The 24,166-nt window shown below is 38.4% G+C and overlaps 1 protein-coding gene across 2 annotated transcripts in view; it reads right to left on the reverse strand.

The window, feature by feature from the left end:
• Positions 1 to 1,840: 1,840 nt before the first annotated feature.
• Positions 1,841 to 24,166, reverse strand: part of CRMP1 (collapsin response mediator protein 1) — a 49,158-nt gene continuing 26,832 nt past the window's right edge. For both annotated transcript variants that reach the window (XM_060778046.2, XM_060778047.2), the window contains exons 3-14: positions 22,520 to 22,704; positions 22,073 to 22,237; positions 21,209 to 21,270; positions 20,603 to 20,683; positions 17,179 to 17,247; positions 15,745 to 15,865; positions 13,828 to 13,984; positions 11,355 to 11,496; positions 9,592 to 9,762; positions 7,582 to 7,761; positions 5,330 to 5,495; positions 1,841 to 2,790 (exon numbers count right to left, since the gene is read on the reverse strand). In XM_060778046.2, the coding sequence (XP_060634029.1) occupies positions 2,699 to 2,790; positions 5,330 to 5,495; positions 7,582 to 7,761; positions 9,592 to 9,762; positions 11,355 to 11,496; positions 13,828 to 13,984; positions 15,745 to 15,865; positions 17,179 to 17,247; positions 20,603 to 20,683; positions 21,209 to 21,270; positions 22,073 to 22,237; positions 22,520 to 22,704 (1,591 nt within the window). In that variant the 3' untranslated portion in view covers positions 1,841 to 2,698. The remainder of the gene's footprint in view (positions 2,791 to 5,329; positions 5,496 to 7,581; positions 7,762 to 9,591; positions 9,763 to 11,354; positions 11,497 to 13,827; positions 13,985 to 15,744; positions 15,866 to 17,178; positions 17,248 to 20,602; positions 20,684 to 21,208; positions 21,271 to 22,072; positions 22,238 to 22,519; positions 22,705 to 24,166) is intronic.

Raw genomic sequence — 24,166 nt, forward strand, 5'->3', positions numbered from 1 at the left:
AAGTCACCAAGGAAAGAACTTCCACCACACTCCGAAGCAGTACGTTTCACTGTTGAGCAGCGCTTACAATGAGAAAATTCTTCCGAATGTTCTTCATGTGGAATCTTCTTTCCTTTCATTTGAACCCATTGCTCCATTGAGTCTGTGCCCACTTCCTTATGACAGCCTTTCACATATTTCAACATAGCAGTCATGTCTCCTCTCCACTTTTTCTTTGGCAGCCTTGATAAGAGGGCCCAGCACACTGTACTACTCAAGACTCCTAAGGAACCACCAACCAAATGAAAAACTACTGATGACTTTCTAACACTGTGCTATAGAGTGTCCTAACCTACTGCATCTGCGCATGATTTGGTAGCTGCACAGTGGCAGTTAGGAAGGTGCTCCAAAGGGTTACCACTTCTGCCCAGATAATCATTTACCTTAGTTACCTTCACTTCATACAGCATGCTTGTATGTGTTTGATATTATCTATCTTTCACTTGAGACCCTTGTATTTGTATATGGATTTATGCTGCACTAGCCGTCCCCGCCACGCGTTGCTGTGGCCCACATGGGGGTTCTGTGTGGGTGGTTTGGCCCAATTCTATCGTTGGTGGGGTTCAGAATGCTCTGTGATTGTAGGTGAACTATACATCCTAGCAACAATAACTCCCAAATGTCAAGATTCTATTTTCCCCAAACTCCACCAGTGTTCACATTTGGGCATATTGAGTATTCGTGTAGAGTTTGGTCCAGATCCATCATTGTTTGTGTCCACAGTGATCTCTGGATGTAGGTGAACTACAACTCCAAAACCAATGGACACTGCCCACCAAACCCTTCCGGTATTTTCTGTTGGTCATGGGAGAACTGTGTGCCAAGTTTGGTTCAATTCCATTGTTGGTGGGGTTCAGAATGCTCTTTGATTGTAGATGAACTATAAATCCCAGCAACTACAACTCTCAAATGACAAAATCAATTTTTTTGAGTGAAGGACATACATTGGATTGCTAGGTGTCTTGTGTCCAAATTTGGTGTCAATTCGTCCAGTGGTTTTTGAGTTCTGTTAATCCCACAAACAAACATTACATATTTATTTATATAGATTAAATGGGAACATATATTCTATACTAATGCATTGAAGCAACAGTGTTTAACATTAAGGTAATTCAATTATATACTTGATTTTACTCATTGTTCTTTCAGTAGGTTGCCAGCTAACTAGGTGTGTCCTCAGGTTTTCATCTTCAGGTAACCCTACTTGGCTGAAGAAATTCCTTCCTACATTTTCTGACAATTGTCTACATAACTCTCAGTTAGCTTGTGAATACATATTTCTGTAAGTTTTGCTGTATTTTTGTTGTTCATTCGTTTAGTCGTCTCCGACTCTTCGTGACCTCATGGACCAGCCCACGCCAGAGCTCCCTGTCGGCTGTTACCACCCTCAGCTCCCTCAAGGTCAGTCCAGTCACTTCAAGGATGCCATCCATCCATCTTGCCCTTGGTCGGCCCCTCTTCCTTTTGCCTTCCACTTTCCCCAGCATAATTGTCTTCTCTAGGCTTTCCTGTCTCCTCATGATGTGGCCAAAGTACTTCAACTTTGTCTCTAGTATCTTTCCCTCCAGTGAGCAGCCGGGCTTTATTTCCTGGAGGATGGACTGGTTGGATCTTCTCGCAGTCCAAGGCACTCTCAACACTTTCCTCCAACACCACAGCTCAAAAGCATCGATCTTCCTTCGCTCAGCCTTCCCTAAGGTCCAGCTCTATTTTTACCTTTCCTAAAAACCCCATACCTTTTAGTAATATGTATATGAAAGACATCAAATAACAATCTTGATTGTGAAGAAAAGAAGGAAAATAGTTGTTTCATTTTCTTTTATTTCACACGCCTCAAAATAAAAAAAGAACCACAACTAGTAGTTTGATACATTATAAGTAGAACGTGATTTTTAAAGGAGAAATAAAACTTTGTACAAAAACTTTAAAAATCCAACAATTGGAATTGTTTGGAAGTACCAAAAATTCATGCAAAAGTGAACACTACTGCCCAAATGTGAAAATCCACTCCGAGTTTTTTAAATTATCATTCTTCCTAAAAACAAATAAATACGCAAACTTGGAATGTACTAAAGTGTATCACGGACACTAGGCCTTCTTCTGGTGAAGCTTTTAACACTGCTTTTTATTTGTGTCAGTAATAAATTTAAGAATTACATTAACAGAAAGCAGTCTGACCTATTCTATCGCATTTTTTAAAAGTCTATGGTTTCCCTTCTTTAGTGAAATTGTGTATCTTGGCATCAAGCCTAGTTTATGGTTGGCAATCAGTCTAAAGTAGACTCGCTCACAAACTGCAACTTGCATTAGTATCATGCATCCACTAGTCAAGCACAGTTAGGGGGTCGGGAGGAGAGGGTGAAAAGAACCATTAGGAACCACGAGACATAGCTAAAACAGTTACTAACAGGACAATGGAAGCACCATGCTTTAAGGTGACACAGATATGAAAGCACAATTGTGGGGCAATTAATCCAAGCAAACACTACACCATGATGGCCTCTTTCTATGCAAAACCTTTTTTTTAAAGGAAAGAAGTAATTTCCCCACTTCTTAGGACCAAAGAAAACAGTGAGGCCAACAACACAGACATAAAAGGGAACTAAGCTTCTTTCTGTGACCCTTCCTTCATCCTTGGCTTCTAGACTTCCACTTCAGCTCATCCAAGACTGGTGATATTGGAGCGGCCACCAGGAGGTGCAACAATGCGATGTCCAGTACGCCGAGGGTTGTTATCATCTACCTGAGCACCTGCACAACAGGAAGCCAAATGTGAAATCAAAGTGAAGCACTAGATTTTAATATTATTAATGTTCAGATGCAGCAGTATTTAGAAAAGCTAAGCTCATGCATCTTTCCGTAATTTTGGAAAATCCATTTTGATCAAAGGTGTATCTTGACATGCCATCTAACTTGTAGAGGAGCCAGACCAGCTCTGTGGTCATTATATGACCCAGGAAGTTAATGCAGGGTAAAATTGACCAACATTACCTGAAGTTGTGGGATAACCTAGAGCTTTCCCAAATTTTCGGATTATTTAGCGACTTGGAACTGTCTGAATGTATTGTCGAAGGCTTTCATGGCCGGAATCACTGGGTTATTGTAGGTTTTTTCGGGCTATATGGCCATGTTCTAGAGGCATTTTCTCCTGACGTTTCGCCTGCATCGATGGCAACATCCTCAGAGGTAGTGAGGTCTGTTGGAACTAGGAAAATGAGTTTATATATCTGTGGAATGACCAGGGTGGGACAAAGAACTCTTGTCTGCTGGAGCTAGGTGTGAATGTTTCAACTAACCACCTTGATTAGCATTTTATGGCCTGGCAGTGCCTGGGGCAATCTTTTATGAGAGGTGATTAGATGTCCCTGATTCTTTCCTCTCTGTTGTTTTGCTGTTGTAATTTTAGAGTTTTTTATTACTGGTAGCCAGATTTTGTTCATTTTCATGATTTCCTCCTTTTCTGTTGAAATTGTCCACATGCTTGTGGATTTCAATGGCTTCTCTGTGTAGTCTGACATGGTGGTTGTGAGAGTGGTTCAGCATTTCTGTGTTCTCAAATAATATGCTGTGTCCAGGTTGGTTCATCAGGTGCTCTGCTATGGCTGACTTCTCTGGTTGACGTAGTCTGCAGTGCCTTTCATGTTCCTTGATTTGTGCTTGGGTGCTGCATTTGGTGGTCCCTATGTAGGCTTGTCCACAGCTGCATGGTATACGGTAGACTCCTGCAGAGGTGAGAGGATCCCTCTTGTCCTTTGCTAAACGTAGCATTTGTTGGATTTTCTTGGTGGGTCTGTAGGTAGTTTGTATGTTGTGTTTCCTCATCAGCTTTCCTATGCGGTCAGTAGTTCCCTTGATGTATGGCAAGAACACTTTTCCTCTGCTTGGATGTTTGTCTTTACTCTTGTGGCTTGTTCTCAATCTTGCAGCTCTTCTGATGTCTGAGGTGGAGTAATCACCTATCTAATCTAATCACCTCTGATCAAAAGAGAACCACAGGCACCGCCAGGCCATCAAATGCTAATCAAGGTGGTCAGTTGAAACATTCACGCCTAGCTTCAACAGAAAAGAGTTCTTTGTCCCACCCTGGTCATTCCACAGATATATAAACTCATTTTCCTAGTTCCAACAGACCTCACTACCACTGAGGATGCTTGCCATAGATGCAGGCGAAACTTCAGGAGAAAATGCCTCTAGAACATGGCCATATAGCCCGAAAAAACCTACAACAACCTTGGAACTGTCTAATCAACTGGGTCATTCCCGCTTTCCCTGGGACCCCCTTTCACTTATCTTAGGACACCACCAGGCGTCAAAATGAAGGCAGACACTATCTAGCGTGCCAAAGAGATCAGGGGAAAGGGATTTCTGTTCTCCCCTATTCCCCTTTTCAGTAGCATACTGGATATCATCATTTCATGTGCCAAGAAATGTCTGCCTCCATTTTTTTGACCAGTGGACACTGCTAAGGTAAGTTAGGGCAGCAAGGTTTTGTTGATGAGTGAGTGACTTCAAACCAGTTTCATCATGGCTTGCTCGTGCAGCTCCCTGAACTCAGTGGCTTAAGCGTAGTTACTTGTGATGGTGACCCGGAGTAGCCTAACTTTCTAAAAATGTTCGTTTTATATCACTCTCAGAGAAAAGAGCTACAAGACATTCCTTGTCCTGTTCATCACTCTCATTAAATACTGGCTACTGAGCCTGTGCTGTAACTTTTCATGAATGTGAAATGGATGTGTTCTACTTTCATACAACGGTATTGGATCTTAGCCAGTGTGGTATTGGGGTCTCACTGTTAAATTAGGGCTCTGGTTTCAAATCACCACTTGGCAAGTCTTACACTTTCAGACACAGAAAAAGGCAATGGCAAAACTTTTCTGATTAAATCCCACGGCAGGGGGCTGCCAAAGGTTAGAAACAATTTGGTCATAAGGCAACTACTATGAATTGAATTGTGGACCTTCTCCTAAAAACAGCATAGCTTCTCTGTACAGTTATTTTCTATTAGACACTTGAAGTGATTGGGGCAGGGTTTGCATATTTGAGACTATGCAGTAGAGTTATACACATACAGCAGTCACTCCAAATACCCAGAGCCATGCATATTACATCACAAGATTCCCCTCACAGCAGGATCTTTATGCTGGAAACTTCCCTGTCCAAAATAGCTGATCTATATTGCAGCAGTCTATTATATAACAAATTTGGAAGAGCTGGCTTAGCTCAATTCCATTATTTGTAGCAAGGAATACTTTAAAATACTTTTTTCTGACAATTTACCATGCTTCTTTACCTGATAAACTAAAATTAGACTGGTGTAGATTCCTGATTGGTGGGGGCTGGTTTTTGGCAGGAGATGATTTAGTTGAAGGTGCAGGAGTTGCATATTTTGGTGTTGCGGGGACTTCATATACTGGTCCATCATACATTCCTCTGCAAACACCTTGTAATTCTGTTACCTAAATATCATGAAGGAAAAAATAGTTACAGCAGCTTGACATTTTACCGCCACATTCCTACACTCAGAACATTGGATCCAAGATCTGTCTTCCGTAGATAAAGAGTCTCTGTTTGTGGAAAGTGGCCTGGATATGTTGTTGGTTGCCTCTAGATCTGAATCAGTGGGGTTTTCCTATATGTTGGATAACCAGAGAACAACTGATTCAGTAGGTCTACTCTAGGTGGAACTAATCAGTGGGATTGAGAATGAAGTCTCCACTCAGTTTTCAGGGACTCACCTCTCTTCCCTCCCACTCCATTCACTAGAGTCCCCCAATTCGCTGTATAATGTTTTCAGAGAGCTGATAAGTGGTATATGGCATATGTTCTGTATCACAAAAACTAGAGCTGATGGGAGAAAGTGGTGCCACTTTTGGAATCAAATTGCTTTTATCATCACTCATCAAGTCAGAACAGATACCAAGGTTTAGGATTACAGAGTTCAAAGGGTCAACAAGGGCTATCAAATTCAACCCCGTATTATGAAAGAAGATGCAACTGAAGCACTTCTGAGAGATGATAATCCAATCTCTGCTTAAAGATATCCAAAGATGAACAATCTATCACCTTCTGAGGCAGTCTATTCAATTGCTGAACTACTCTTACTGTCAAAAATTCTTCCTAATCTTTTGGTAGGTTATTTTTTCTTGTAACTTGAATTCATTGGTTCGTGACCTAGTTCTGAAGCAGTAGAAAAAAGTTTGCTCCATCTTCTGTTTAAAGATGTCACTTCTCAATCTTCTCTTTGCCAAGTTAAAAGTGCACTACTCCCTAAATTGTTCCTCATAGGACATGATTTCCAGATAGTTGGTAATTTTGGATGCTTGTCTATACCTAGAACTAGACATTGAATTGCAAGTGAGTGTGAATAAAGCACTCTCTAAACTCCAATTTGCTAGTTTTATTGGAGAGGGCCAGCAACCACCCAGACAACCTGTGCTGGCATCACTGTGGGAATGCAATGCTTGTCACCACAAAATAAAATGTAAGATGTATTCCTCCTATGATAATTTATCTTGAGTTTCATACATTGCCATCATTAGTGATGAGATGTTTCATTGATCCAAGAAATAAAGAGGATATTTAGGAATTTGCTTGTCAACTTTGTACATCGTATGTGTATTCCATAGAATGACCAGCGTACGCATATGAACATCAACTACTTCAACATCCATGCTGAAATTGCTATGTCGGGATTGGCTCAGGACTTCATGGTCTCAAAGGCAACCATGGGTCTGTTCCAAGTGATGTCTTACTCTACTCATGCTATGGGCACACTCTGGACTTTATTTTCTGGGCAGGTATATGTGATGTGGAAAAACTCCTCACAATTCTGTTGTCGTGGACCGATTGTTACCAGACCAAGTTTAGACTCACTGGAACACACAACCTCTGTAGAGGCGAGGGACCAATTAGGATGTTCTGCTCATGGAGGCTGATAGATCCAGTTAAGATTCCTGATTGATATGGAATTCCATTTTGGGGATTTTCCTATCACCTCAGCAAGCAGCAAGAATTGTTTGAAGGTCTACTCCACAGTAATGTGGGCAGCAATGAAGCTGTTTTTGAGGCTATCAACCTCCGAGGATGCCTGCCATAGAGGTGGGTGAAATGTCAGAAGAGAATGCTTCTGGAACATGGCCAGACAACCCGGAAAACTCACAGCAACCCAGAGATAGGAATTGTTTTAACAATATTTACTTGTTTAAATAATTGTAATATTTAATTCTATCTTAATAGTTGTATTTTGTAGGTTTTAAAATTGTATAGTTATTAAGGCTGTGAGCCATTTCAGCTTCCAATCCTTATAGAAAAGCAGAGTACAAATAAGTGTTAAGAACGAGGAAGAGGAGGAATAGGAGGGCAAACAATTTTGTCAGATATGAATGAATGACACTCCTGATATTGGGCCTATGGATACAAGGATGGTACTGTAGATGGTTACTGAAGCCATTGTTATTTTGTTATTAAAGCAGCAATAAAAAATACTACTGACACCACAAACAAAGTAAGTATCTTTGATTTTCAAGATGCATACAAACTTACCTTATTCCTAATTTTGATCCGTTGATAAAGGTATTCAGGGAAAGGCTTCCGGGGAATAAAACGTCCCATTCCTTTACTTACATGGAGATTTCCATCCTCAAACACAATCTTTCCTTGGCTAATGACTATGAGGGGAGCCCCATGACATTCCATGCCTTCAAAAATATTGTATTCAACAGCCTGCACAATAATAAAAACATGTGATTTATTCTAATTTCCAGACATTATTTCATTAATTCTATCTTCAATCAGGAAATAATAAGCATGTTTCTTTAATTTAAAAAGGGAGTCAATCCAGGACATTTGGGGTTCAATTCCAGTTAATGTTCAGTAGTAATTTTTTTAATACACGGTATCTCAAAAGCGGCCATACAAGGGGAAAATGGGAAATTGTAGCTGAATGTACCTTTATTTACAAAATATTCATTACAAAATGTATACATTACAAATGTATAAATTACATTTATCTTGTTTGTTTTGTTATTGGCATCAAATGGTTGCCGGTTGTAAGCTGCCCTGAGCCCCCCCCCCCTCCGGTTGGGATATAAATATTTGAAATAAATACATTATTTAAATAAAATATAAGATCTACCTATTTTATCTATTTCTATATCTATATACATTTCTATATATCTTATCTATACACATAATACAAGTGAAGATATGTATGTGTGTGTGGCTGGGAACAATATAACCTCAAAGCAATCTCAAGAGCAAAAGCTCCTGCCTTCACAACCGCTATAGCTCCCACTGCTCAGGAGACACCTATGGCCCTCTCTCCAATGACATTCACCCGCAATCAAAGAACACTGTAAACCCCACCTACAATGGATCTGGACTAAACTTGGCACGCATACCTAACATGACCAATTTTGAAGATTCGCAGTGTTTGGGAAGGGGGGTGGAATGACAGAGGACAATGAGAGTCATATCTCAACAACATACAAAGTGTACTGTGAACCCACCAATGATAGATTAGGACCAAACTTGGCACACATAACCATCATGACCAACTTTAAGAACTGGCTGGGTTTGTGGGGCAATTTTTTTTGTCGTGTCAGGAGCAACTTGAGAAATAAGTTGCTTCTCGTGTGAGAGAATTGGCTGTCTGCAAGGACGTTACCTATGGGATGCCCGGATGTTTTGATGTTTTATCATCCCTGTGGGAGACTTCTCTCATGTCCCCGCATGAGGAGCTGGAGCTGATAGAGGGAGCTCATCCGAGCTCTCCCTGGATTCGAACCTGCGACCTGATGGTCTTCAGTCCTGCTGGCACAGGGGTTTAACCCACTATGGCACCGGGGGCTCCCTTGCGGGACAATGACAGAGGATGATAGGATTTATAGTTCACTCATATGCAAAGTGCACTGTGAACCCCACTGATGATGGATCTGGACCAGATTTGACACCCATACCCACCATGACCAACTTTAAGTACAGGCTGGGTTTGGTGGGAATTACAGGATGATGGAAGTTATTATTCACTATAGGCGAAGTGTACTGTGAACCCAATTGTCAATGGATCTGGACAAATGCAGCACACATATCCATAATGACCAATTTTAACTACTGGTGCAGTTTGGGGGCAATAACAGATGATGATGGAAGTTGTAGTTAACCCATATCTTTATGCATTTTCTAATAACTGCATTCATAAAATCCAAAACCAAACAATGACTTTTTCTAATGTTTATCATTTTAAAATACCTAACCATGTAAAATAATTGAGAAACCTTTAAAACCCAGCTATGTGCAGGGCTTCAGCTGGCTATGATCCAAACAGGATGCATGGAATTTAAGTAATCCTGCCACTGTGGGATGAGACTACAGGCCACCAGTAGCAGAGAGATTCGGTGTATCCCTGACAGCAGCATGACATCCATATCTGGACATATCCAGTAAGGAACATATACATAGCTGTTGTGTTGCCATGAGTGAAGACATTTCAGCAGTTTGTACCACTAATAACAATAACTCAAAGCAATCTCAAGAGCAACAACGAGCTCTTACCGATTTGTGACTTTTTGCTGAGATTGTCTTATCCTTTTCTGGATCCCAAATGACAATATCAGCATCGGAACCCACAGCAATCCTGCCTTTTCGTGGGTACAGATTAAAGATTTTGGCTGCATTGGTACTAGTAACAGCAACAAACTGGTTTTCATCCATTTTTCCTGTAGACTACAACAAATTTTCCATGAATACAATAAAAACGAACATGTAATAATATGTACATATGAGAGAGACAAGGATTTATAGGCAATGGGTGGAAACGCTGGCTCTCTTTAGTTCTATTGGCTCTGAATTATACATCAGCCAGCTCATATTTGAATGCCTCTAATAGTAATCCTGATTTTGGGTATAGTTGATCTTTTAAAAATGGAACCCCCCCCCCCCCCCAATCAGCTCTAGTTTTTAGATAGGGAACAAATGTCATCTACCAATTGCCATCTGATCACCCAAAAAAAACCATGATAACCACAACTAAGAAACTAGAGCTGATGCAGCCTATCCAATGCAATTTTCTGAATCAGTGCCCCAAAAAGCCTCAGGACCTTTTTTAAAAAAAATTCAGGCAGGCTTTAAATGAAGGCTTTAAAAATCAAGGGAGTGCTGTGGTTTTAGCCTTGAATACGTTTTTAATCAGCCTGTAAGAATTTTGAATGTTTACTTTTTAATACCATTAATATTTAATTCTATTTTAACATTTGTATATTTTTAGGTTTTAAATTGCATTTCATTTGGTTTTATTGTGAGCTACTTTTAGCCTCTCTTGCATAAAGAGAAAGCAAGGTATACATAAACATATAACAACAACAACAACAACAACAATATGCCAAAAAACAAGACAGTTTTACTTTGGTTGGGCTGTGTTATACAAGGGTGGGTCAAAAAGTAATGCCTCCATCACTCGAACTTTTATTTCTTTCACAGCTACTGGACTATATGTATGATATGATAAGAGGTAACTTTAATCTACTAATGATATAGTCCTTTCTTTTTCAATTGACTGATTAGAACTATGAATATGAAACTAAAAGAAAGAGTTGCCATTGAATTTTTGGCAAAAAAAAGGTTGTGCACCTAAGGAAAGCCATAATCGCATGAAGAATGTTTATGATTTGTTCAATTCAAAGTCATATAGTCTTTGTCCATTTTGAATCTTAGAAATATTTGTGTATGGAAACACTACATAAACAAATAGCTTTCTTGCCAATGGTTCCTCATATGATTAAATCAGTATTGTTCTCAATCAAATTCATTTTTTTTAAAGCACCGCTTCCTGTTTCTGCTGCCTCCCCAACATGCCCATAGCCTTAGTAAAATAGATTCATGCAAGATGACTTCAGGGTTCTCCACACTCCTTCCATATCCAACAGGAATGATTGCAAAATATTTTTTTGCCAAAATCTCAAAGAGTAACATACAAGGAAAAGTGGAAATGCCACGATATTCAATTCCAAATGGATGCCAGTTAAAAGCCTTCAATTTCAATTTAAACCCACTGCCACTAGGCCGCTGGAACCATTTCGAAAATGGCCATTCTGCCTGAGGCCCTTATACACTAAGTTATTATACCACTGTTAACTGGTTTCAATCTATAGAATAATTTGGAAATGAAAATCAGTGCTCCTGTACATTGATTTTAATGGCTTGTGGCTTTCGTTTAGACTTATCTAAGTCCCCTTGTGGGGAGAAGGGTGGGATAGAAATGTATGTAATAAATTAATACAGTGATTAAACTGTAATGTTTGTTTTATTTTTTTACTTACTATGCACTTGTCCCAGACAACAGTCATTCTTTCTTCAATCCCATTAACTCCCTCTGGAATCAGAGTGAAATTGTCCTTTCCAACAGCCTTCTGGGCTGTGCTATAAGTACAATGGGCACTCCCAGTCGCCTGCAAATCACCACTGAAAGAATGAACACATGAAATATTTAAACTAACTATTTTAAGATGATGGAGGAGACATGATACTTTACAGCATTTGCTCAAAAACACATACTCTGGGGTTTCACCATTCTGCTTCCATACTCACATGAAGGTACTCTTCAAATTATTGTTTCTTGAAATATTTGTAAGTGATTTTATTTCTAATAATAATAATAATACTTTTATTTCTCACCTGCCTCTCCCTGCGGCTCGTTTTGATTTGAATGAAAGTATAATAAAACCAAAGCAATAAGTGTCTACACATATTGCTATTTTAAGATTTGATTCTACAATTTAACCCCACAAAGGGAAAATCTGTACATTAAACAGAAAGCAAGTATCCATGGTATCCTTCTCTCTCTCTCTCTTAAAAGCTAAATTCCCGATCAAGAAGGGAAAGTTCCAGACACCTCCTGCCTTTAGTACCATTGGTGAGAAACAGCTGTGGGTGATTTTAGGTAGAAAAAGAGTAAGAGGTAATCCCTCCCTCCAATCCTTCTACAGCAGTGGTTGCTAACCTTTGGTCCTCCAGTTGTTTGGACTTCAATACCAATACTAAAAGGGCTATCCAATGTGCCAGGCCCCTTTTGGGGACAGAGTTCAGCACCTTGGATAACTACTAGTATAAAAGACATGCTGGATTTACCATATCACTGACAACGGAATAAACTGCATTAAGATGTTCAACATGATGTTTAATCTGACTATAAAGTAAATAATTGCTGGCAACCTGTCCAGTATTTATGATGTTATAAGATAAAAAAAAATTAAAAGTGTAATTACTGGAATTCACATTTATGATTCTCGCATCATTGCAAAGACTAAGAGTGCTCCCAAATCTATTTTTAAAGCCAAACGGCCTTCTCAGATGTCACTATGAAAGTGGGGCCCTGCCATGCCCTGCCCTCCTAGTGAGGCATGTAGCAACAAACAATGGCAATAACCGTGTGAGTCTCATCACCAAAGCTTGCTGTGCTGTGTTTCACTGCCAGGAGAGGATCAGCTCCTTACCACCAGAGCATCATGAATCATTCTTGAGTGTGTAGTGGTTTGAGCCTTGGACTACAAATATGGAGAGTAGGGTTCAAATCCCTATTAATAATAATAATAATAATAATAATAATAATAACAACAACAACAACTAGCCGTCCCCTGCCACGCATTGCTGCGGCCCAGTCTGGTGATCTGGAAAATAAAGTAATTAGAAAGTGTTGATTTCTAATATATGTAATTTCTTTCTGCTTGTTGGTAAACAGTATTTCTTGTTGTTTGTTTATTAGTGTTGATATGGAGAGTGTCTGGTTTGCCTACTCTGGAACATGCAACATATCATTGTCCTTCTTTAGAGGTCCCTTTCAAATCTATGATACTATATCTCTCTGTGTGTGTGAATCATATATATCTATTTATATCTTTGGCTGGATGGCTCTTTGTCAGAAGGGCTTTGGTTATGTATTCTTGCCCTGGTGAAGGGAGTTTAACTCAATGTCCTTAAGTATTTTCTGTCGGTCATTGGGCTTCTGTGTAGGAAGTTTGCCTCAATTCTCTTGTTCGTGGGGTTCAGAATACTCTTTGATTGTAGGTGAACTATAAATCCCAGTTACTACAACTCCCAAATGTCAAGGTCTATTTCCCCCAAACTCAATCTGTGTTCATATTTGGGCATATGGAATATTTATGCCAAGTTTGGTCCAGATCCTTCACTGTTTGAGTCCACAGTGCTCTCTGTAGGTGAACTACAACTCTAAAAACTCAAGGTCAATGCCCACCAAACCCTTGTGTTTTCTGTTGGTCATGGGAATCCTGTGTGCCACATTTGGTTCAATTCCATCATTGGTGGAGTTCAGAGTGCTCTTTGATTGTAGGTGTACTATAAATCTCAGCAACTACAACTCCCAAATGACAAAATCATTTTTTTGGGTGAAGGACATACATTGGGATGTTAGGTGTATGCTGTCCAAATTTGGTGTCAATTCGTCCAGTGATTTTTGAGTTCTGTTAATCCCACATTACATTTTTATTTATATAGATAATAATAATAAACTTTATTTCTATCTCAACCTATCTCCCCGAAGGAACTCGGGATGATTTACAACAAAAATTGGCAAACATTAAGTTCAGGAAAAACATAAGAGAACACATCAAATCATAGACAATCGAATAAATAACGTCAGAACATAGTTATAAAGACATAGAAACACATATTCATGTTAAGGTCACAATAACTTGGAAACAATTTGATGGCACACAACAACGATTACTGAATTTTGTTTCTTTTTGCTTATATAATGTGAATTAGTACAAAAATTACCATGCTAAAAGTGAGGTCAAATGGTCAGGTGTTGTAGGATCCAAACTCAGAGGCGGTGAGGTCACAAATGCTGCAGCCTTTGCCCAATTTTTGCTCCAGTAATGTGTACCGTCTGTCCCGACGCTGGCCGCGATTGGTTCCCCCAAAACAAGAGCACCTGAGAAGAAGGAAACACAACAGCTGATTATATCTATCTTTCCCCCTTCTTTCTTAAGCATAATGATTGACTTAAGCATAATGATTCATATAAAGCCACATAAGTATTTCTTAAGCATAATGATTCATATAAAGCCACATAAGTATTACAAGTTAACTGATAATGAAAACAGGCTGCAAAAATGTGATGTTACTGTAGTTGCTCTGTTTTACAAATAGAACTTCCAGAAGGGTACCATATTAGTTTGTCATGGCAAAAACCAAAACCCTTATGGAGAGTAACAAACTGAGTAACAGTGGGCTGCAGCCCACTTTAATGTATTCTAACTGAAGACAGCACATAACACATGTGGCAATACAGACTCAAGGCTTGAGTCAGAAGGCTCAGATACTGGTTAATTGGGTTGTAGGAGATGTAGTCCAAAAATGTAAGGTTTCAAAGCTCTGCATGGATTCTAACGCATGCAAAAAGCCCTGAAAATAAGCCACAGGTTTTTGTCATAAGCTGCAGGAACAGATAAACAGCTACAGAAGAAAAGGTTTTCCAATTAATGCACTTCTAGTCTGAAGCCCTTTAACTTTCTCTGATATGGCAGAACATTAAGAAGTCTGTGCCCCACTGCATTAAACGCTATAGAGCCTATATCAATCACCTAATAGCTGGTTTGGTTCTCACACTGAACTATCGCTCATCACACTCAGAATTTTCATATGGTCTCCTCTTTCCATTACTACTGAGCTCTGCAAGATCAGAGCAGGGATCTTGTGACCTGTCTTGGAGGTGTCATTCACAGGGTCACCAGATGTGAAAGCCAAGTTGATGGCAATTAACAACAGTAATAAAAACTCCCATCAAATAGAGAACTTTGATTCAATTAAGTCATTTCACTTGTGAGAAAACTATGTATATGCTTTTGTAAAACACACCTCTCTGCTTCGCTGAAGATATCAGAGTGGAATTTGTCATCTACAGTACCTAAGTTGAGGTTACCTGTCCGAACGTATCTCTCCCTATGAACCATTTAGGAATCTAAGATCATCTGGGGAGGCCCTGGTCTCGATCCCGCCTTCTTCTCAGGCACATCTGGCGGGGACCAGAGGCAGGGCCTTCTCAGTGTTTGCCCCTCAGCTGTGGAACTCCCTCCCTAGAGAGATTAGATCAGCCCCCTCCCTCCTGACTTTTTGGAAAAAAGTAAAAACCTGGCTCTTTAAAACAAGCCTTTGGAAATGCAGTGCAATAGATAAACATTGAATTATGTAAGATTGAAACATGGAACAGCTTTGACGATGCTACTGGAAAATGAGATTAACAGGAAGACATTGGTTATATATATATATATATGTGTGTGTGTGTGTGTGTGTTTTCATAATTCTTGTATGGATTTTATAATGTTGTTTTAAATGTTTTAACTGTATATTGTGGATTGTTATGGCATCAAATTGCTGCCAACTTGTAAACTGCCTTGAGTCACCTTCGGGCTGAGAAAGGTGGGACAGAAATATTGTTAACAAATAAATAAATAAATTTGATAAACATTTAAAATAGACTACATGAAACAGCCAATAAAGGTTATTTGGTCTGTGCTGATAAAGAAACAGCCTCTCATTTGGAATGGTAACTGAAGCAGTCAACAATAGAGCTAGATCCTGGATTACTCTATTGTCCAAAGAACATAGATTCTATATTTTACAGACAGCCTAATATATTTAGAGGTTTGGTGGCGATTCAGATCCTGTTTTCACAATTATACATTTCCGTACCTTTCTTTCTGGCCAGTGATATAACCTCAGCTGCACTCTTACTCATGACCTTCGTGATATAAAGTGGACAGTTAATCCGACCCGCTATGGTGATGGCACGGAAAACAGCTTCTGCCTCAAGCTGAAACAACAGCAAAAATATATTTAAATAAAAACAACAACTTTCTTATTACGTTACAGAATCTTCACTTACATATTTCCAAGATTCAAATAGTTTTCTCTCCTGAAATGTCTGGCTAGACCACTGGGCACAATAGGGTGCTATATCTGAAGAAACAGATACTGAGGAGCAGTGTGAAAGTCTTCTGGATTTTCCTTTTGTACTCCATTTGTTCCTTTATTATCTGTCATGAGCTACCTCAACAAGCCCTAATGCCTTCAGTGTGTTGGGAAAGCACTCTCCCATTTCCAGAGTTGAAGTAAGATCAAACTGCCAGAGGAGCCAGATTTTGCACACAGAATGAAGAGAAGGTGCCATGTCATCCGTGGCCATAGACAGTAAAATGTCTTGGCCTAGCTCTGCCCTCCTACTCTTCTTATAGGCTAGCTACCAGGGTCAACCTAATCATGTGGCATGATTAACTTATGTGGCAGGACTATGAGCACTGATTGGCTGAAATCCAGCTGCGGTAAACGCTCTGATGCAGCTCTCCACAATTATCTTTTTTTTTCACATTCCTTAGGTTTTTCCAGAATTTGTTATGCAGAGGAAAGAACCTAGATTCAATCACATGCATTAAATAGTTGAATGAATGAATAGCTCACTGTGTGATGCATTTCCTTTAATTCCATTTTATCTTCTCCTGAGGCAACATCCCTTTAAGTTTTACTGAGTGTGTGTGTGTGTGTGTGAGTGAGAGAGAATTCTGACTTGTAATTCACTGAAGTCTATTTCAAAGTTTGATGTTGGATCTAGAAATGTTGGTGAAATAGCTAGAAACAGCTTGCCAATTAACAGTTTAATAAGTAAATTTCAAGTATAGAAGGTGTCAAAACCACAATTTAGCTTTGGCCCCAAACTCTCCTCTATCCCACAAGAATCTCTGGAAGGGGATGTGACCCCTGAGCAGAAAACATTTCTCACCATATTAAATGTCTGTCAAACAATTGCAAAAGCAGGAAAATATCTTATTTGTTTAGAGTGCATAGAGCTTTTGAAGCAAGTTTATGAGCTTGGTACATCACAAAGCACATGGTACAGCGACGTATTTACACATTCTCACAAAAACCAACAGGTTTAAGGCTTCAGCTTAAATTTTAGCAAGACATTCTATATAAGGCCACATTTTAACAGAAACAAAACCTGTGAAGTGCTGACTGATTTCAATTTCTGTCTCTTGAGGTGTTGTCTTTTTTTTAAAAAATGCACAGGGAGTGGGGATGTTCATTTCACCACACAGCTGCTATAATACTTGAACAGGCTGGAACACTCACCTCTTCAGGTCTGCTTAAGGCATGTCCTTCAGGTCCAGTAATTCCCATTTCCAACATGCGTTTTTGTTCCTGAAAAGAAAACAAAATACATCACTATTCCCTACAGGTTTAGAGTAATCTATATTGGAAAGGGCAAGTAGGTGTTGCAATTATGTTAGATAAATACAAAAGTGAATTGGATAATTCAAGCACAAAGCAAAGAAGGACAGCTCAGCCCAATTCAGAACTGGAGCAAATCATTTCAATCAGTCCCAATTGGGACTGACACAGGAACAACCTCCCCCCCCCCCCCCCCCAAAAAAAGCCAGGCAATTCATCCACAACAGTACCTTGTAAATTACAGCTTTATGTAAATATTCTTACTGTTTTATGTAAATATTTAACTTACTGATGCTTCAATTAATGTAATTAATGTAATTTTATTGGTATCTATTTTATTTTGACAATTACCAGTAACTTCTGTATTTCCCAACCTCAGCTTATACTAGAGTCCAGGCGTTTTTCCCAGTTTTTTGTTGCAAAATTAGGTTCCTCAGTTTATACTCGGTATGTGATTGCTGAAGTGTGTCTGTTCAAACTACATGTATACGTTTGTGTTGTTTTTCTAGATTTAATTGGTAGCAGCAAATCTCAACCAATCTCACTGCTTCTTCCAAAATATTCCTGCTTGCCTATCCACTGCACAGTACTTAATTCTGGCTGTAACTTTTGGTTTCCAGCTACTACCTTCAGTGCAGCTGTATTTCTAAATCTTGTAAATTCTCTGTAAGCTGCCCTGAGTCCCTTTGGGGAGATGGTGGCGGAGTATAAATAAATTATTATTATTATTATTATTATTATTATTATTATTATTAAATCTCCAGAGCCAAACCAATTACATTGAAGGGTATGAAAACATTGACAGAAGTAATATCAGAACAAATGCCAATCAACTTTGAGAATTCCTGGAGAACAGGAGAATTTCCAATAGACTGGAGGAAGGCAAACATTGCCCCCATTTTTAAAAATGGGGAAAACTGAATAGAAGGCATGCTTATCGTAGCTGTATGTCATCTGTACTGCCTTTGAGAACATGAAAGGTTGGATTCAAACAAGCTGTCTGTGATGGAAGCAGTGAGTACAGAAGGGTGATGTCCACTGGGGACAGAGGTTGCATAAGACCTCAAAGGAATGTTGAGGGCAAATAAATGTTCTCACAGTTAACATCATTCAAAGGAAACAGGATGAAGTCCTTACATTGTGATAGAAGTGGAAAAGACTCACTTTTTGTGACTGCAGTAAACACTGTGACAGTCTTTACATTTAGTAGGTTATTTGCAATTAACTTTTTATTGAAAGAGTATACAGTTACATGGAAAGTGGGGGAATATTGTAAAGAAGATAGAAAAGTAGGAAATAAGCTGGGGTAGAGAGAGGTTAAAAAAAGGGGTGGGGAAACAAAAAACAAAAAACAAGAAGCATAAAAAAACTTGTCCATAGGGTGCAAAGACCCCCCTCCAAAAAGGGAGAAAGGGGAAAAAAGAGGAGAAGGAGGAGGAGGAAGAAGAAGAAGCAGAAGCAGAAGCAGAAGAAGAAGAAGAAGAAGAAGAAGAAGAAGAAGGATTTCCATCTAGTCTTTGAAGATCTTATGTTGACTTTTTTCGGCTCTATTGTTAGGGAAGTTGCTTCCCTATTTTGGTACTTCTTTATTTTCAGTTTACGTCTTTCAAGTAATTATCTCTATTTTTCGTTGTTTAAAGTAGCTTTTTACCAAATCCCAGTTTGTGTGTTTTTTTGGAATTCCATTGTTTGGTGACAGCCAGTAAGTTAGTTCCTCCATATTCATTATTTTCAGTATTTTATTTTGTCAATCTTCCCTGTGGGGTATTTCTTTCAGTCTCCAAGCCTTAGCATATATAATTAGTAGGTTAAGGAGCAGAAGCCACACATTTGGCCACAATGGTGGGATTACCAGAGAGTGGTGGGATTGCCTGAATGAAAAACCCCACAGACTCCCTCCATGACAACAGAAAGATCTGCAATGTCTGAGATTAAAACGTTAATTTAGGACTAATGGCATCAAATCTTGGAAGCTAAGCAAGATTAATACCTGGAAGGGATAGTGTCAATAACTACCAGATGCTGTTCACTGGCAATGGGCATTATTTTAAAGGAAGGAACTGGCAAAAACACCTCTGAGTATTCCTTGACCTTCAGGAAGCTAGTGAAATCCTGGCTATGGAACGAGGCATTCCCAGAATGATGGCAGAGACTGTCAATTGACTAAAGTTATCGACCACATATGCGGACTGAGTGGGACATGATTTTATCTTGACGAACTGGCTTTTATGTATTTTAGTCTATATTTATTTTAATCTATTGTTGATGTACGATGTTTTACATTGTATTGTTGGCATTGAATCCTTGCTGTTGCCGGCCTGAGCCCCTCTACGGAGGTAGAGAAGATCGGGATATAAATGTTTTAAATAAATAAATAGACAAAGAAAATTTCATTAATTTAATGGGATCACCATAAATTGACAGGCAGCTTGAAGCACATATACAAGGTAGCTGCTTTGGGTTTCTTGAGAGTATTAAAGCACAATAAAAATTATTATTATTATTATTATTATTATTATTAGCCCCTCATGAACAAAGATCCAAAAAGGGTAAAAAAGCATTAAATCTAAGGTCAAATGTATCAATAGATCCATTCTGTTGAGTATCAATTCCAGGCATTAGAATTGTTTCATTTAAAGAAAGCTGCTATTTTAGAAGAATTGTAGGGTGAATTCTACACCCAAAACCAAATGTTGTGCCCTATCACAAATTCCGCACTTTTTCAATCCTTTTTTTTTTTTTTTGGAATTGTCATATAAAATAGTGACCTGAATATATGGCTCAATTCAAATAAAATTCACAAAAAGAAGGTGCCTTTCAAAAGCACAGTTAAGAACATAATTATTTCAGGAAAGATTTTGTGACTAAGGGCCCTTCCACACAGCCCTATATCCTAGAATATCAAGGCAGAAAATCCCACATTATCTGAGTGTGGACTCAGATAACCCTAGTTCAAAGCAGATATTGTGGGATTTCTTGCCCTGATATACTGGGATATAAGGCTGTGTGGAAGGGCCCCAAGATACTCTGTCCCAAATAATGAATTACATATTTATTCTTAATGTTCAAAACACCAATGAAGGTTCTGTGTTATTTGCCCCACTATTTAGATTGTTAAAAAATGTATAACAATCAATTTTTTTACAATTGATTCAAATGACTAATACTAGATGTAAACCTTTATGCGACTGCAGTAGTCACCTGCAGCATGGCAAACCCATGAATTGAGTGGACAGACATTCGCCATGTTGCCACTCCAGAAGGTGTACTGAACAACTGATCTACTGATGTCAACAGGAACATAAAACAAGAATATGTCTCTTACCTGAGCTATCAAATCTCCATTTTCAGCATGAACCATGACAACACACCCAAGACTTTTCAGAAAAGTAAAGGCTTCGTAAAGCTACATACAATAAAAAAGAGAAAGAATCAGCAACAACAAATGTTCTCTTTGGACTCACAGCTCTGAAGTAGCATACTCCAGAATATTTTGCCTGATATAGATGTAGCCACTGTATGACAACATTCTCAACTATAGAGCACATATGTTAATTTCTGGTTTGAAGTTTTGTTGTTTAGGTTTGAGCCACCATATGATAGTGCTAACTTTGGTTTAACTAACACATTTGTAAAATCATTTACCTCTCAATAAATCACGGGTTAATTATATATCCTTAACATATTATAAATAATACATTAATCAAAAATTTCAACTCAAAATACAATTTATACCCAGTCAAACCTTATGACGGAAAATCTAACAACTGACTGATATCAATGACATTTTCTGCTTTCAGAAATAGGAATGGTACATGCATTATTCTCTTCACTTTCCTCCTGTTTAAGATGAATATAAAAGCGTGTATCAGGATTAAAAGAGCTACTGTAATGCAGAAAGGTTCTTAGAAAAAGTTATGAAGGGGATTACCTGGCCGTCAGTCATTTGGTAGAGATCTTTGTAGCCCATGTAAACTTGGAAAGAATTAACACCTGTTATATAAAAAAGAGATAATTCATATAAGCTAACAGGAATTTGAGATTGTCTGATGAGGCCCTCCTCTCGATCCCGCCTGCTTCGCAAGCATGTCTGGCGGGGACGAGAGACAGGGCCTTCTCTGTGATGGTCCCTCGGCTGTGGAACTCCCTGCCTAGGGATATTAGATTAGCCCCCTCCCTCCTGACCTTTCGGAAAAGAGTAAAAACTTGGCTCTTCGAGCAAGCATTTGGAACCTTCGAATAAATACACAAACTTAATTGGAAAATGACCCAGGAACGGCCCAAGACAATGGAACGGATAAGAACTTGAATGAAAATATATAGTTTTTAGTTTTAATATTGTTATTATGCACTGTCTTATGTCTAATTGCACTATAAGTGTTTTTTTGTTTTGTTTATTAATGTATGTATTTTTATGGCATCGAATTGTGCCGATTGTGTACGCCGCTCTGAGTCACCTTAGGGCTGATATGAGCGGGACAGAAATAATGCAAATAAACAACATACTTTCAGCTTCATTTTAAAAATAACTGAACATCCATACCTTCAAAAAAATACACAAACATTTTCATTCAACATTACATATGCCAAACAGACTTCAGTCAATTATGTAAGGAAGGATGCCTCTGTAATCCAATACCTTTTAGATGCTTTGGACATCCAAATTCAGATTTAGGAGGAAAGATAAATAAAAATTCTAGTCTATTAAACATGGGTCTGTCTTCATGATAAAATATTAATTAAATTAGTTCAATCCTTTACCAGCACTAAACACATTTTCTATTTTTTAACTAACCTTTATCTTGCACCAATATATCTAGCTCTTCTCTGATCCCATCATACCAGTTGGTGATGTCCACATGGAGAGAGTAATCGCAACAGGATTTGGTGTCTGCTGCCTCGTGCCACTTTTCAAAAGAAGTTAGTAAACTGGAACTAGGTTCAGGAAGGACATGATCAACTGCAAAGAAGATGAAGACATTTCTTCAAAAAATGATCTTAACTGCAGGTGTCCAAGAAACATTGTCCATAAAATAACAAACATTTCTTTGAAAGGCACTGGAGAAAGGCATTTGGAAACTTGCCAAAGGTGGCTATTCCTACTCTAGACAATATCTTTGCATATATTGTTAGATCCAGTTTCTTGCACAGAAAAGGAGAACAAACGCTTCCATAATGCTACTACAAATTGATTTATTCCCATTTTCCACATTATAAATGAAATATTCCTTCAAATACTTACTGATCATAGTAGTGCCTCCTGCTAAAGCTGCTTTTGTGCCTAGGTAGAAATCATCAAGAGCTGTCATGCCTTGAGAGGGCTTCTGCAGATATGTATTCACATCGATACCTCCAGGGATAACCATTAGACCATTGGTTTCAATCGTTTTTACTCCACCAGGAACAATTAAATTCTCTCCTATTTGTCTAATATGAAAGGAAATGAATTATATATCATTCTGCACAAAAAAAAACCTAATAGCAATTTTGCAAATTACAAATATAAACAACAGCTTTAGTCTTAACACAGTATTACATAAAGTTATGTCTTCTAAAAGTTATACAAAATGAGCCCCATGTCTCTAAAACAGATCGCAAAAAGATCAGAAACAGATTTGCATGTGAAAGGACTGTAAACTTGTGGGCTAAACACTGAACAAAAGGACTTGGATGCTTTATTTCAATACCCATCCACCTTTGGCAACTGGCTCATCTCTGGACCGAAACCAACAGAAGGAATTCCTTTAAACAATGTTTAGAAAAACCTCCTTCCTTCAGAGAACAAGGGCTTGAAGATGGGCAATGGAAAATTTAACTGGCCCGAGTAGACACGGGCAGAAGATGCTTTCCTGCCCTACACCAAACCCTTCAAAAATGTAAACACTGCTGCACTTGAGAGTTGTTTATCAAAAGCACGATTTATTGATCCATCCCAACAACTGCTTGGAAACCAACATTCCATTGCATTAAAACATTACATTTACATGAAAGATTGTCCAACATGGAACTCTATACACACATTTTGAATACCAGTGGTTATCCCTAAGGTTAACGAACATATAGTAGTTAGTACATAATTAGAAATGTGTCTAAAGTTATTGAAAGCACCTTACTGAAAGATCTTCGTCTATGAGTTAATGCATCCTTGCAACACAAATGTTCAACACTGAAAGGATGGGGAAAAACTTGCAAAATAGAAAATTGATTAAATAAATATATAGAATCAGAATCACAGAATTGGAAAAGACCATACGGGCCATGTAGTCCAACCCCCTGCCATGCTAGAAATGCACAGTCCAGCCTCTGTTTATAAGCCTCCCAAGAAATACATGCCATGGGAACAAAAATACATGATAATAGTTAGAGCTGAGATTACAACTTTTCCTTTTAAAAATGTGAATGAATGTAATATTTATGCAATAAAATGTTTCAAGGGGAAATCCAATGTTCACAAAATGAAGTATTCATAATCTGTCCGATTTATGGTCTGAAGGTACAGGAAATCTAACATAAATTAGAAAAAAGACTGATACGGAAAAGCAGTTTTAGGACTAGAGAATAAACAATTTGATATTGGAAAAAGAAAGTTCTCATCCTTTTCAAAATAAGGATTTGTAATACTGTACAAATGATGAAACTGATATAAGGAAAATATGCTGAAATTATACATTTAGAAATAATGTTAATCCTATTTATAAAATATATTAAATCATGAATACCAAAAAATGTATCACTGAGAAGCAAAAGGAAGCCTCACTATGCTCGGGGGAATCCTGAAATGTGTACATATTTTTGAAACCTTTTTTTTAAAAGAAAGGCTATCCATTCTAACAGCATATCATTCTCAGAGTAGCCAGTGTTTTTCTAGTAACCAATACTCTGTTAGCAG

Source organism: Anolis sagrei, chromosome 5 (assembly GCF_037176765.1).
Source record: "Anolis sagrei isolate rAnoSag1 chromosome 5, rAnoSag1.mat, whole genome shotgun sequence".
NCBI lineage: Eukaryota > Metazoa > Chordata > Lepidosauria > Squamata > Dactyloidae > Anolis > Anolis sagrei.